At 34.8% G+C, this 16689-nt stretch overlaps 1 protein-coding gene across 5 annotated transcripts in view; it reads right to left on the bottom strand.

The window, feature by feature from the left end:
• Positions 1 to 7798: 7798 nt before the first annotated feature.
• MMUT (methylmalonyl-CoA mutase) overlaps positions 7799 to 16689 on the bottom strand; it is a 36049-nt gene continuing 27158 nt past the window's right edge. For 2 of the 5 annotated variants that reach the window (XM_039853240.1, XM_039853241.1), the window contains 3 exons: positions 16202 to 16369; positions 11652 to 11776; positions 8099 to 9300 (listed from right to left, as the gene is read on the bottom strand). In XM_039853240.1, coding sequence (XP_039709174.1) covers positions 9258 to 9300; positions 11652 to 11776; positions 16202 to 16369 — 336 coding nt within the window. In that variant the 3' untranslated portion in view covers positions 8099 to 9257. Of the gene's footprint in view, positions 9301 to 11501; positions 11777 to 16201; positions 16370 to 16689 lie in introns of those variants that run through there. The other 3 variants (XR_005650752.1, XM_039853243.1, XM_039853242.1) reach the window with 3 other exon arrangements.

Genomic DNA, 16689 nt, shown 5'->3' with positions numbered 1-16689 from the left:
TGGTCTTGACACTGTGAAGGATACAATAGGAGTATATATTAGTATTAGTTAGGATTTATTGGGTGCAAGGAACAGAATATGCAGCTAAAATCAGTTTAATTGATAAGAACAGTTATTTTCCTCCATAACTAAAGTTCTGGAGGCAAGGCAGTTCCAGGGTTTGTGTAGAATCAGAGATCCATGTTACTTAAAGCTTTCTGCTCTGCCACCTTTAAATTACTGGCTCTCATTTTTGGCTTTCTCCTTTGCAGTAGCAAGATAGCCATCACAGCTCCCAGCAATCACAGCAAGGCAGATAATACAGGGTTTTATTTTTGTGCATTTTTTTTTAAATCTGGGAGTTAAATATTTCCCAGAAACCATAGAGCCTGTTTCCATTCAAGTCTCATTGGGCTAGAACTGGGCCTATTGCCCAAGTCCTAGTTGCTAGAGATTTGGCAAAGAGAATATTTAGGCATTTTCAGCCAAGAAAGCATGAAGAAACTTGTAGGAAGCAGATAGCTGGCACGTAAGCAATAGACACAACCTGCCACACAGTCTAAGGTACATTTCACAAACAAAGAGCTTACAATCGACTATTAATAACATCATTTTGTATGATGATTGACAGTTCACAAAGCACTTTACTTCACTTAATCATTATATTACCTTGCAAAATAGGTTAAATCACTCTTTCCATATTTAATGAGGAAAGTGACTCAGTATGGAAAAAGACTAGTAATATAGTACAAATTAAGCCTCCTTCAACTTTGTAAGTCTAGTAGTATACAGACTTAGAAATCAGGGATATCAATTAGAACTGGAATGAAGACATTAAGACCAGAGACTGAGTCAGAGAAACCGGGCACTACATAACCAGATCACTACTGAAAATTAACTCATGGTCTAGGAAAAGAGAAATATTAGCAAACAGGAAAAAAAACAGCATCCAACAAATGGATAAATTCTAAGACAGGAAGCATGAATGCAAAATCAGCTGAGAAGTTTAATTCTACAGTATTTACTGGGCACCTACGTACTCTCTGTTTAGACTGGAGAAAATCAATGTGAATTAGATTTAGTGTCTATTTTCTAAGAGCAGAGTCAAACAATACCAATTAGTAAATGCTCTAATAGAATATGAAGCTCAATATTCCATGAATACATGGGGAAAGATGAAAAAATATAGGCAGAATATAGAGTGGAGGCAGGATCTTTGCTTAACATTGAAAAAACGATAGAGATTAAGAGAAAGTGTACTACAGGTGAAGGCAACACTTATTTGCAAAGAGCTATAACAAGAGGGACTGGAATTTATGAAAGAATAGAAAGGGGAATCTACAAGAACAAGCAGAATGTTTGGATAGGTAGGAACTAATGATCAAGAGAGGATGGGGAATGGCATCTTCTGTGTGTCATCATAAACATTATTAATAAATTTTTTTAAATTAAGTGCCCTTTGGCTGAGGGGAGCAATTTCATGAAACAAAACATACAAAAGAGGCAGCGAAACAGAAATGGGACATTTAAATATACTTGACTCTGTTGCCCCTCAGAGCTGATGCCAAAGGGTTGGACTCTGCGGGGCTGCAGTCAGTTCTACTCTGTAGGATTCTGTCAACCTTCTTAAACAATGAGCCTCTCCCCTTGTGTTTACCCTCTGAAAGATGCCTCCGATTTTAAAGCTCTGATCTCTCTTATGAAATTAAAACTCCAGAACAAGCTGAAAATATCATGAGTAAATTATTTTGGTGTTTGGGGAAATTCTTGATCAAATATTTGGAATGCCAGACTCCCTTCTTTTTGTCAGTCTTGTTGCTTTACTGATTGTCTCTATAAGGCAGGAAGTAGAAGTTGCAAAACCTCAAAAGACAAAGAGACCAAAGTGCATTACCAAAACAATCCCTTTTTGTTTCCAACTCAAAGTAAAATTAAAGAATAATCATATTACTTGTGTTGGTTTTTCAGGCCTCCATAAGTGAGGTTTCTCTTGTACTTCAAAGTACTTGGAGAGACTACCTATCTTAGGAGAGGTGGACATAGATAAAGCCGTCTGAGAGAAAGTTCCAAGCATATCACCTGATTACTGCTCACCTGAAGCAAGGCCACCTTGCTCCCTCTTTTATGACCAAGACGAATGACCATGCTGCTATAGCAGTACAGCTTTTCTCTTAAAATTTAGAGCACAGAGAGGGAACTTCTATTTTTTAACAGAACGATGAGTATTAATGTTAAAAAGCATCAAACCAACAATATCGATCCTGAGAGTCAATTTGAAATTAGTATTAAGATAGGTGCGCACATTGAAGCGACCCGAACATTAATCAGTAGAAGAGCTGTTTCATAATCATAGTTCTGAAATGTCATGGAGAATTAAAAAGAATGGGGTGCCGTACACATTGATACAAGACATATTAAATTTTTATAAAAGACAATTCAAAGAACCACACATATAGAATTTTCCTATTTATACAAAAACAGTGTAAAAGCATACATAAATTCTACACATACATTTTATAGCAAATATACCTGGAGACTGAGATGAAGGATTTTCACATTTTCTCTACCTATTTTCATATTGTTTGCATTTTATATAGGTGTCTGTCACTTATGTTACATGAGAGAAAAGTTTTGTATCTGTACGTAAATGGTGACATGGCAGGACTGATCCAAAAGGGCCATATTCAGAGTCTGGCTTGTCTGAACACAGATAGGAGAGTTTGAACTGGAAGATTAGGGAGAAGATGGAAGGAAAATAGGTAGAATTTCCTAGGATAAACAAAAGACACTGAGGTGACTTCTGGCTGCAGTGCAGAGGCTGTTGACAATTTGTCCTGCTTCACACTGTTAGCTTAATATAGACATCTGAGGGCTCATTCATTGCTTCACCACAATTTGCCTGTGAAACTTTCAGGAACTTACTTTACCCTTCTAAGTGTCAATTTTCTTATCTGTTAGAAAAGGAGAGGGGAAAGAATAGACTATGGAAAATGTCACATGCCTTGGTAAAATTGAATTCGAGGGAATTGTGCTTGTCCATTTCAGCTCCTTGGCCCCATCTGCTGTTGTAGTACCCAGTTCACAGTTCCCTGAATAAACAACTAGATTTTCCTGTATTCTAAAGATATTCAGAGTATCCTGGGCCTTCTTCACTGTGTTTTAGTCAGTTCCTATATCTTCTGGATTATCCCTCTGTTGGAGGAGGTTTTTAAGGGCCCGTGACCACAAGTTGACCCTCAAATCAGATCTGGGCAATCAAAGGCTCCCCATTCTCTCCCAACTGTGGAATGTACGTTCTGCCCACTGTTCCTATAGCCAGAGCCGTTTCAAGGGCTCAGCCTTGAGAGAGTAAGATGTTGTTGAGACCAGTCGGTATACATGACTGAACACATATAAACTTTGTATAAACTTAAGATTCCGGCTGGTTGGTGTGAAGATCTACTTCTCTTGCAGGCGCCCAAGACAAGCTTTATATGTAAGTTTTCTTGTTTATTAAAACTGCCACCTACCAATCTGGACTAATATGCCTCTTTTTTCCACTGCTCCTTGCCTTCCACATATGGGACCAATTCCAGATTTCACCTGTGAAGCTCCCAAGCTTTCAAACCAACATTGTCTGACCTTCAAGTAAAAAGAACAAATCCAGATTTGTGGTCATGTGAACGATATCATACACACGGTATTTCAGAAAACATTTCAAGGAACAATCCTCCAACTTATCATTTAGTATCTTACCCAACAATAATAACTGATTGCATGTAAAGGTGAAAATTGTTGCTGCGATGTGTGCAGTTGATGGAGACTAGAAGCAGCCTCCTCAGTAGTTAATAAGAGGCCATCTGGAGACACCCTTCAATGCTGATGTTACATTTCATTTTTTTAATACACTAGAGAGTGCATGGAAAATTAGCTTTTGCGAAAGCTAGCAAAGTGGCATGTCTGTTGTCTTTCCTTGGGACTTTGTCATTTATATTTATGATATTGTTTCTAAAGTGACAAGGTGACGCAAATCAAATTCATTAGCAGAGCTTACTTTGGAGGTGCTGCTGTAGATTTCTATATATCACAAATCCACACTTTGGATACAGATTAAATAAATAACATACTTTATCTACTAGTGTCCTCCGATATCTTTAATAGTCAAGGTAAAATAAAAAATCTGATTTTTTTCCTTCCAGTCTTAACTGAATGAAAAATTTTATTCATTGCCTTATTGGATAAACCACACATTTTTTCTCTCCCTTAGAGAATTAAAACTAAAATTTTTCAGTGTTTACTCTGACTCACACATTCATATAAAAAACATTCAAAGAGGATATTAAAGTATTAAGGAAACTGAGGCTCAGCAGGACAAATAGATAACTTGCACAGAATCCAACATCTGGCAAGAGGCTGAAATAGAACTAGAACCTGGGTCGCTCTTATGTTCAAGTTCTTGCTCTTTTCACAGCTCAATATGTTCACTGAAATTGAGATGAGATGCTAAGTCTTAGGTGCACAACCATAAAAGACTAGATCAGAAATTCGATCAAGTGGACAGAAAGCAGGAAAGAGAAATGTATTTGCAAATTGGAATCTGAATCTTAGAATAGAAAACCTTATACCTGTCCATACCCATAATTAAGTTACTTCCACATCACCTACACATCTTCAATATCATTTTACGGACTCTCAGCAAAGATATAAAGTAAAAAATGTTTCCTTTTAGTCCACTCCCCCGCCCTCCTCCCCACACACAAGGTACATACACAAATACACATATACACATCTGTTAAAAATACTTAAGTTATTTAATGAAAATAAAGAATTTGACAGCAGAAATGCTGTCAAATCTCCTCTATACAGAGGAGATTTACGTGCAGCATTCCTTAGCACACTATTTTCTTTCCACTCTTGGTTTCTATGGAGAGCACGGTTGTCGACATTCTCTTCAGGAAATGTCCTATGATATATATGTTGTGCCCTCCTTGTTTTCAAACCAAATTTGGGTTCAGTAAAGCTATATTTTCATTGAGAATTAAGAGTGGGATAGTAAGGCAAATGAAAGTATAAACTATACACAGGCAATTAAAAAAATTTTGCTGCCAACTTCACATTGTTCTGAAAAACCCATCATAAGAATGTGCCTCAACCTTCCCTTCTGCTCTGCTCCTTCCCCAGTTCTATTACACAAATACTTTTTCTACACCCTTAGCTCTTTTATAATGTCTCCCAGATCAAAATGTATATGTGTAAAAAGAATCTGTAAACATTGTTAATACCTCTCCCAGAGTTATTTACAGTTTACTCTCATTTCTAACTGGAATAAAGATGCAGACTACTGTTAAAGGAATTTCCAGCACAACTAAGCATGCAGGAAAATATACTTTGGGGCAGCATCTTTGACATCATACTCATTGAGTATTACTCTTTTTGGTCTACAAATTTATTGTCCAACTGAATAGAGGCTTTGATGAGTCAAAACATTTGAGTGAATAACGTGCTATTTTCTATCAAGTAAATCACGGTAATTCCAATTGACTACAACTTCAGAAAAAAAGATCGAGGAATGATATTTCACAGAACCATTTTAACTCCACTGCAGAATGATTCATATTCACCGATTGGATAACAATGAAATATTTAAAGAATCCTTAACTGGATTCTTAGCAAACGAATTCTAAAATTATCTCAAATGTCATCTACAATAAGGTCTGGCATTTTGGAGGACAGAAACATCACTTTGAATCTTGAACAAAAAAAAAAATCCTTTTCTGCCCATTTTTTTTGATTGATGATCAAAATAAATCCTCTAATCTTCCAGTCAAAAAGCCTTGTTCACAGAGAGAAATGTCTCTTCATTTGGGTAAGTGATCGAATTCTCTCACTCAAGAGCCAGTAAACACAGCTTGTCTTAATTTTTTGGCCTGTTGCAGACACCATCTCGTTATATGACTGATGCTGCGGATTCAAGTACAGTAGGTCCTTAAATAAAAGCGTCTCCTTCAGTGTTATTTCATTATAATGTTGATGAAGAAAAAAAGTCGATTCCCCGCTGGGGCCACTGTCCGTGGGAGTTTGCATACTCTTCCTGTGTCTTTCTCCAGTTACTCCGGTCTCCTCTCACGTTCCACAGATGCGCACGTTAAGTGACTCAGCATGTCTAAATTGTCCCAGTCTGAGTGTAGGTATGTGAGTGTGAGTGGCCCTGTGATGGACGAGTATCCTGCCCAGGGTGTCCAGCCTTGGGCACCGAGCTGCCAAGATGGGCTCTAGCCACCTACACCCCTGAACTGGAATAAGCAGGTTGGAAAACAATTACCTTGTTTTTATTAATTTTTCTTAAATGCATGTATACCTCACATTTATTTCAATGTTTCATATTAGAGGTGTTCGGAGTATTTATTTAGAAGTTTGGTGATGTTTTCGTGACCAGAAATATGTCATAGAAACTTAACTCTTGTTTATATCAATTAGCCCATGGTAAAATTGGTTTCATTATACATTGCTTTGTTTAAAGTTGCAGTTTCCAAGAACTTTTTGACATCAAGTGAGGTCTTGACATCATAGCACATATGAAGCACATATCTGAAAAGTTTGTTTTTCCTCTGAAAATGGAATGATTTTCCAGTGATCCAGTTAACAGATTTCTTGGTGACCAATAACACGTATTTAGTACAACGTGGTGACCCTGGGTTTGAGTGTGGGATTTAGGAAGTAGACTGAAAGTAAGAGATCTATTCTGAGCTAAAGTACATTTTTATGTGCAATCATACAGGATTTCATAGCAAGTGGGCCATCAGCCACAATTTGAGAAATAAACTCCTTGGTCAACCCTAGGCAGAAAGGAAATGCAAAATGTCTCCCTGTGCCTGCTTCAATGGCACTTGAGAAAGCTATTATCCATCACAAAGGCCTTAGTTATAGAAAGGATGTGAAGAAAAATAGTTTGTATCTCAAATTTTAAAAAAGTATAGAATTATTTGGCTACTTCAATATACAAATATCTTCTACTTGAAATCAGAGAACTATCTGAAGGAAATCGATTCTTAAGAAAGAATTCACAGTGATATGTTAAATAGTAATATACATATCCTTTATTTCAACTTTATCATGAATTTCATGCTTCAACCACATCAACTGCTTCCATTTCCATGATGCTCTGTTACCTCAGACCTCTGTTACGCACAGTCATGCCTCTGCCCACTTTAGTTCCTTCCTTGTTTTGGGCTCTAGTTGTTGCCTCCACTTTGTAGCTTTCATTTCTCCCACGGGAGAAAATTAGCAACTCCTTTTGTGTTCTCACAGCACTATGGGGAAACCTTCTTTACAACATGTAGTCAGTTTTATGAGTTCATCTTCTGCAAATTGGCTACCAGCTCTTTAAGAAGAACCATGTTATATGCATATATTATTTTTATTTCCAAGGGCTAGCAGTTAGGCTAGCATAAAGTATAATAATTACTCTAGAAAAACATTTATTCATTTGTTACTGTATGTTTCATGGTTCAAAGCAGGTTATATGCATTATTTCATTTAATCTTTAAAACAATCATTTTACGTGGGCTCTATCATTACCCCTCCTTTAAGATGAAAAATTGCAACACAAAGTATGCAGAACTACGACAGTGTGTAACTACAAAGTAAATAGCTCCCCCTGGAGCTGGGCAGTGTACGACTTGTGCACAATTAGCAAAAGGCCACTCAGTCAATGCTTTTAAAATAAATTTAAATGTTCGATTCAATATTAGTCCTTTAGCAGATATATCTACAATTTTACAGGTCTTGATGCTTTAAACCAAAGAACATGTTAGTGACAAAAAGGGCCATCTGCCTAATGTCCTTCAAAATTTACTGTCTAGATAATCATTTATTCTGACAGAATAGTGTCATTAACATTGCTTTGATGACCACATGGTCTAATTAGAATGACAAAACTAAAGGGGACAATGAGACACACTGAAATCAGGTAAATACAGTCTAGAAAGCCAGAGAATATCATTATCGTTACTCTACTCTTCTACCCTTCTAAGCAAGCTCTAGCTTAAGCTTTCCATTCACAGAAAGAATTGAACAACAAAATGTCTTTCTTCTGTAGACATATACAATGCTTATTTGACTTATTTAAAATGAGTCAGTGTGAATTAGGGATGGATTTACTAAATAAAATTCAATAATAATCTCATATCCGAGGTCATATTCTAGTTTCACTGCTAATGAACTAATCATTTTAACTTAAATGCAGCAGTTTGTGAACAATTACCAACATTAAGTTTTACTAACCACAGATCACAAAGGGTGACATTAGATGCATCTAAGCAGATTATTAAAGAGATGTGCTTTTTATGAGAGTGTTTATAGCACCTACAGGTCTATAGGATGGGCATCATTTCAAATATTGTTTCAAGGACATAGAAGAATCCCGGACTTAGGGAGACACCTACAGGTACAATAGAAAAATATAAAATGAGAATCTGAGAACCAGAAAAACAATATCATTGTTTAATAAGAAAAATCAAAATGATGTTTCTTTAAAAATGTTTTTGAGCGCTCAGAGCATTTTTCATAAAGACAAACACATATTAGACAATACCTTAAAAACAAATATATATGGATATAGATACAGATTTTTAAAATTTTTTCTCTCACCTTTAGGCTACTTAGAAAATCAGCTTTGTCTAACGGCCTAAAGGATGATCCATAATTCTTTGGAAATGGGTCAGGATTTACCTATTAGTAGAAATAACATTAGTTATCATCACCATCATCATCATCATCATCTTTACTATCTACCAAATAGCAATAAGTATTCTTAGATATTCTTTATAAGTTTTTCCTCATTTAAAATAAAGTATCCCTGGTAAAATGAACAATCCTACATAGATATTTATGCCTTAATATAAATGGCTTTATTAGGTCTCTTTTTAATTTTTTAAAAAGGTTTTTAGTATGAAGTGGATAGGAATTTAAAGATACTAGTGGAGGGTGATGGTGACTAATGGCATAATATTGTTTGTGGATACATAGATCCAGAGGTCTTTAACAACTCCTCTTATCTCTCCTCTTCATTACAAAAATCCCCCTTTCCTGAAATGGAAATCGAAGGAAGGAGAATTCATTGTATTTTCTGTTGGTTACTTTCTCATTCCTATTTCCATTCAGGTTTTGCTCTGAAAGAATTCTTCTTCAAACCTCTTCCTCACTTCCTATAATACTATTATATTTATATAACACTTAAATTTCCATCAGGTTGCACAGAAAGGATTTTGATGTCTTCAGAGTGCCCTAAAGACATCATGCTAGTACACTTCCAAAGCCAGAAAAGCTTCTGCAGCTCCAGTGTTAAAAAAAAAAAAAAAAATCACTAGAAAACAAATACGGTAATTTTACTTTTTCCTACTTTTAACATTATTCCCATGTATCCAGTCATTAAATCACTGTATGTTAAAAAAATGTCCACAAAAGAACAACCAAAATCGGTAAGGGGACATAGCAGATTCCACACAGCAAATACCTAAAAATTAAGAGCCTATTTTTTTAAGATAAAGCCAGATTCTGTTGATTCAGTCTTCTAAAATATGATATCCTCTCCATTGTTGCCATCTCTGAGCAGCACCTAAGCAGGTTGTGTCGATAACTTAGAATTTCTCTATTACATTTTTCTATGTCTCTTAACTCTTATCCAGTCTCACCCCCGTTAAAAAGCATCTTCCACACAGCTGCTGTGCTAAAACATGAATCTTATCAGATTATTTCTTCAGTTAAAACCTTTATACGATCCCCTATCTTTATCTTCAGGATAAAATCCAAATTTCTTAACTGTACAAGCCTCCATACATGATCTGGCCCATTTACATTCCCAGTTTCATGCCTTACTTCTCATTCTTTTTCAGTAAAAATAATAGTAACGATTAATGTTTATAAAACACGTAGCATGTCAAAACTGTCCTAAGTACTTTCTTATTGTGGTAAAAGTTACATAACATAAAATTTATCTTATAAACCATTTTCAAGCATATATTTCTGTGGCCGTAAGTATAGTCACATTGCTGTGCAACCATCGCCACCATTCATCTCTGGAACTTTTTCGTCTTCCCCAGCTGAAATTCTATACCCATTAAACACTAATTCTTCATTCCCTTCTCTCCTCAAGACCTGGCAACCACTTTTCTCTTTCTAAGTTTGACTATTCTGTTACCTCCAAGTGAAATCATATAATGTTTGTTCTTTTTTGACTGGATTATTTTACTTGAATGTCTTCAAGTTTCATCTATGGTGTTGGAATGTCTTCCAGGTTCATCTATGGTGTTGTATGTCATAATTTCCCTCGAATAGTATTCTACTCTAAGTATATACTTTTTATTTATCCATTCATCTGTCATTGGACCTTGGGTTGCTTCTACCTTTTGGCTATTGTGAATGCTGCTGCTCCGAATATGGGTATACAAATATTTGTTCGAGTCCTGCTTTCAACTGTTCCGAATACATACACTTCTGGGCCATTTGGTAATTGTTTTTTTAAAGAGTCATATCATTTTCCACAGTAGCAGCATTATCTACAGCAGTGTATTCCAGCAATGTATAAGGATGCTGTGATAGATAATTTTATGTGTCAACCTGACTGGCCACAGAGTGTCCAAATTAAATATTATTTCTGGATGTGTCTATTAGGATGTTTCTGGATGAGATTAGCATTTGAATTAGTGGACTTAGTAGATTGTCCTCCCCGATGTGGGTGAGCATCATCCAATCTGTTGAGAGCCTGAATGAACAAAGACAGAGGAAAGAGGAATTCCACCTTTTTTTCTAGCCTAATTGAGCTGGAATATCTCATATTATTTTCTCTGGCCATTAGGCTGAGATTTATACTATGGGCTCCCCTGGTTCTCAGGTCTTCAGACTTGGACTGAATTATATCACTGCCTTTTCCAGATATATATATACCATAGCTCTTCTATACTCCCAGCTTACATCATCATTCTGAAGGAAGCCATATTAACAACCAAAGCACTTTCATTTTACAGAAAAGTCATAAACATCTACTCTCTGGGGTCTTGAGCCAATCCTAGCAATAACAAGGTCACATGTTCGTGCCCAGAAAGAAAGTGAATCAGACCTGAAGAAGTTTTCTGCCATTTCCCTCCTGTTCCAACCTTTGGTTCTGATTTAATATTCTAACTGAGGTAATTCTAGTAGAGTTTGTCTGAGGACCACAACCACAATATATTTCCCTACATAAATACTCTCGCACTATTTTTTTCCAAGATAGATGTAATTATTTTATTCATATATGGATATGAATAAAATGGATATTGCTCAAATCAATATAATGCTAAATTGAAAATGAGACTAGTCTGATTTTTTAAGGTAAATTTTAATCCTTAAAATAAAAAGTAAATAGATTTATAAGTAATATTTCAAATAAATATCATGATTTTTAAAAAGAATATCTTTGTCTAGAGTTTCTGGTAAAGAATTGAATATGTGTGTTACAGAGAATTTTTAAGGATAATTTTTTAAGTGAAACTGCACATACACACTTATAATATGACAACATTCTTGTAAGTCAAGTACTTTAATGTAAAGCTTTCAGGAAAGCCTTATCACGTATTGAATTAAACTGAAAATATCTTCTTTGATCATCACTGAAAGAAAATTTGAGAAAAAAATCTAAAACAAAAACAGGATGTTACATAGATTGCTGCTTCTTTTCCAAACACTTCTCAATATCATCAAGTACTTGAACAGCGGCCTTTGGAATTCGAGTCCCAGGGCCAAATATATTGGAAACACCAACTTCAAGCAGAAATTCATAATCCTGTTGAAAGAATTTGTTTAAATTAATAGAAATAACAATATTTCTAATTTCAAGGAAATGAAACAAGGATAATACATGCTTTTCTTTTTTCTTTGTCCCAAATACTGCAAACTTTCTGAACTGGTACACAATTCTCATTTGGGGCTGAAAAATTCTTCCTTGACTGGGACTGCTACTAATAGCCATTAGCATCATCCTCATACTCCAAGTCATTAAAAGAACAAAACACATTCTGCCCATTTTCCAAATAACCCAGTGTTTTGTTTGTGGTGAAAGCAGTACGGTCTACTGCTTGAGAACTTCTGAGCCCTAAATTATAATTTCCTCTCACTTAAATTTTCACTACTTGTCATTATTTGTGTTAAATTTAGCATCATGTTATAGCTTTGAGTTTACAGGACATTTACTCCAAGGTATTTTGTCTGTAGCTAGTGAATGGTGGTACTCTGAATATGGTTTCATGATGAAATTAAATTTTTTATAATGAAGATTAGCTCATTTTTAAAAAATTCTCTGTTGTTGATGCTGCTGTTTGTCAGTTTATTTTAAATGCAGTCAAAGTTTGCGTGAAAATATTCCCAGGATACAAATACAACTCCAGGCTTTAGGCTGTTCTGACACTGGAATATTTGTAGCTATAACATTGAGTCTAGAACATGCTTTAAAGCTCTGATCCTCAACCACTAGGGTGATTATTTATTCCAGGACATTCTGCTTTGTGCTTACTGTTGCAACACTCATTTTTTCTCATTGGCTTTTTTTTTTTTTTTTTTTTTTGAGGTATAACTGATATATAACATTATATTAGTTTTAGGTGTATAACATGATATTATGTTATATATTTATGTTAAATATTTGTTTACACTGCAAAATGATCACCACAGTACGGACAGCTAACATCCATCACCATATAGAGTTATAAAATTGTGTTAGAAACTTTAAAGATTTGTTTTCTTAGTAACTTTCAAATATGCAATATAGTATTAATGGTTATGTCAAATATTACAGCTCTATGACTTACTTATAACTGGAAGTTTATAACTGGAAGTTTATATCTTTGACTCCCTTCACCCATGCTCCACCTCTGGAAACCACCAAGGTGTTTTTCTACATATAAGTGAAATCATATGGTATTTGTCTTTGTCTTACTTATTTCACTTAGCATAACACCCTCAAAGTCCATCCATATTGTTGTAAATAGCAAGATTTCATTCTTTTTTACGGCTGAATAATATTCCGGTGTATGTGCGTGCACATTTGTGTATATATGTATGCATGCATGTGTGTGTGTGTGTGTGTGTGTGTGTGACATTTTCTTTATTCATTTATCCATTGATGGTCACTTAAGTTGTTTCCAGGTGTTGGCTAGTGTTCATAATACTACAGTGAACACGGAGGTACATAGTTTTGTTTTCTTCAGATAAATGCCCAGAAGTAAAACTATTGGATCATAAAAAAGTTCTATTTTTAATTTTTGAGGAACCTCCATACTGTTTTCCATAGTACTTGTATCAATTTACATTCCCACTAAGAGTATACAAGGGTTCCCTTTTCTTCACATCCTTGCCAACACTTGTTATTTCTTGTTTTTTTTGATAACAGCCCTCTAACAGGTATGAGGTGATATTTCATTGTGGTTTTGATTTGCATTTTGCTGACAATTAGTGATGTGTGATGCTGAGCATCTTTTCATGTACCTGTTTGCCATCTGTATGTTTTCTTTGAAAAACTATCTATTCAGTGCCTCCACCCATTTTTTAATAAGTCGTTTTGTTGTTGTTGCTGTTGTTTTGTAGCACTCTTTTTAATAGCACTTATTTTCATTCTCAAAAGTGATCACATTTGGATAAATTACATGGTCATGCTAATTAACTCCAACTACTTCTTTTCTGTATCTATTATTTCCTTGTACTATTCTTGTAATACTATAATTCTGAAAAGGCACTTAATACATCTTATTGAACTTTGCTTCTTCTAGTCTATGAACTTCTAAGGACAGAGATTATGTCTAATCATCTTTATACCCTTTACACTTGACATATACAGGGACTCAAAATATGTCACTGTTCTTGAGCAGGTGCTACAGATCCAAATGTAAATAAGAAAGTTTGATGAAATGTGTAATTACAATTATCTCAAAATTGGGGTTGGTCAAATTGATAGGCTATCTTTTTCTACTTTCCTAATAATGCTGTATACCTTTTTTTTTTTCCCTGACATCTGAGTTATGGATTTGGAATAGAAGACTCAACTGGGAGAGGACTGTGAAATGTTGCAACTGGAGAAAGGGTTTTTGACTTACCTAGGCCTTACATAAGCCTTGTAAAATATATTTTAAAGAGTGGGAAAAATGTTAAAAACAAGTGAATTTGAATAAACAGAATACAGATGATCTTTGTACTATTTTCATTTTGTACCTTATCTATTAGTTTGAAATTATCTCTATATGAAAAGTTATTATTGTAAAACATCCTCCACTGAGCTGGGCCAGGAATATTACATTGCCTGCTTCATGATGGAAGCAGGCATCATGAGGCTACTAACCTTTCCTAAAATACTTGGAAGCCACTGCTGTCCAAGTTCGAGTAGAAGACCCAGATGGCAGTTACACATACTGGTGAGAACAAAGCACATTTATTTATTTGGGCTGCAGAAACTGTAAGCTCTGCAATGGCAATGGCTAAATCTGTTTGTTAACCACCATATATTAGTGGTATCTAATTTAAAATCTAAGTGTCTTTCAAACTAATAATAACATTTTATATATGTGCTACAAACCTATAATGAGAAAAATGCATGGCTGTTGACTTCTATGATTATATTTAAAGGATACCCATATTAATACTCAAGTGTGTCATTACAGAAAATGATCCTAAGTCTTTAAACTCATGGGGAAAAAGGTATGGCAAACATTTACAGATGTTCCAAGTAATTCAAACTTTCAGAGGGTTAAAACAACTTGTGTGAAATGTATTTCTTGAAAATGTCAGCTTACTTATATAAAAGGCCTGTGGTTTTATCTCAACTCATATTTCAATTCCACTATTTCATGTTGCCTAATTATTTTGATTTTGAAAGTTTAATATCATGCCCAAGAGCTTAAATATTATAGACTCTAAAACTGCAATATAGATAAAAGTATTCTATAGATAGAGAGCATTAAAAAATAAAAGCCCTTTATATTCTCTAATAGTAAACAATATTTATGGGAAAAAAAGTATGTTAATAAAAGTAGTTTTATGTTGACTATTCCACCTTTAAGAACTGTGTTGTTAGAAAGAATAAATAATAGTTTGCTAGCCCACATTATTACCAGTCTTACAACCTCATACATATGTATTTTTCCGTTTTGTAAGGGATATATAAAGTTACTATTGTATATTCTGAGTTGTAATGGAGGGGGAAAAAACTGTACACCTGAACATAAGATCACATTTCACTGATAGATTCCTGCCATACATGATTTATAGATGGTATAAATCATTTACTTAGAACAATCTCATATACAGTCCTTCTAATTCAATAGTTTTTCCATTCTCAGTAAAAAAGAAAATGATATAATTGAAAATGGGATTGGAAATAGACCTAACTTATGTCTTAATTAATTATTTTAACTGCTAGGTAAGGTAATAAATGGAAGGAGTCCCCTACCCCATTAGTAAATTGACTGTTACCTGGCATCCACTTCTCCTCTCCTAAGAAGATCCAAAGTTTTATTCAAGAATCCACCTCTTCCCCACTCAGCCAATAATTTTCAGGACAGGCTAATTCCATTTATGACTGATTTAGGATATTTTTGGCTCTAAGAAAACTATACCCCAATCAAATTAGGTTTAATAAAAAGGGATTTTATTGGACCACATAACGATATAGCTCTGAGTTAGAGCAACATTTAGGGATGGGAACATAGAGGAAATGAACAGAGGAGCTACTCTAAAAAAACAGAAGCAAATGCTACTGATTAGCTAACTAAAGGACTCACTTTATTATAAGGAAAAGGAGCGTTCACTATACTTTGTCTAGGGGCTGATATATGCACAGTGTGTTTACTATTCTCTATTTCAGCTGTTAGATTTTATTACTTTTGTCCTGTTTCTTCATCATCACTATTTATTGAATATGATGAAAGCAGATCTCCATCTAGGTCCTAGTTAGCAAGGAGGTAATTCTCTCAGAAGCTTTGGAAATTGTTAAATTAAATTATTCAGAATGAATTATAATGTAACTTGAACAGAAAACAACATTGTCCATGTTTAGATTTTGTAGAATTTACTTAGTAAAATCACCAGGAAATAATTTGGCACAAAATCTAGAAAAAAATGTACCTTAAGTAAAAGTGTATAGCAAATTAAAGAGCTACATATAAGCTATTGTTACTCAGGATTCCTATCATAGTACTAGAAAAATACAGGAGATGAAAAATACCTGTGGTGGTATCACTCCTCCACACATGACGAGAATATCTGGCCGTCCAAGGGAGTTAAGCTGTTTGATGAGCTCAGGAACTAGGGTCTTATGGCCAGCAGCAAGTGTGCTCACACCCACAGCATGCACGTCTGCATCCACAGCCTGCTGGGCCACTTCTAGGGGAGTCTAAACAATTAGAAAATAGAAACGAATCATCATTTATTCCAAAAACTAAATGCTGTCTACTTAATCATTCCAAGATTTTCCTCATTAAAAACCCTGAAGAGAATGTAACTTCATATTCCATCATTCTCAAATCATAAATACTAAACACCAGCACTGTATTTGCTTCTAGCACTAGAATTCATCAATTAGATTTAAGTTACAACAAAATATAGTTCCCTCCAAAAATCTTCACAATAAAGAATATAAGCAAAATATACTATCTCCTCATTGTAATTTTTTAAATTTAAATTCTCAAAGTTATTGTTTTTAGGATAGATTCA

This window comes from Pteropus medius, unplaced genomic scaffold, assembly GCF_902729225.1.
Source record: "Pteropus medius unplaced genomic scaffold, Ma_sr-lr_union100, whole genome shotgun sequence".
Taxonomy (NCBI): Eukaryota; Metazoa; Chordata; class Mammalia; order Chiroptera; family Pteropodidae; genus Pteropus; species Pteropus medius.
This window is presented reverse-complemented; position numbering and strand designations above follow the sequence as displayed.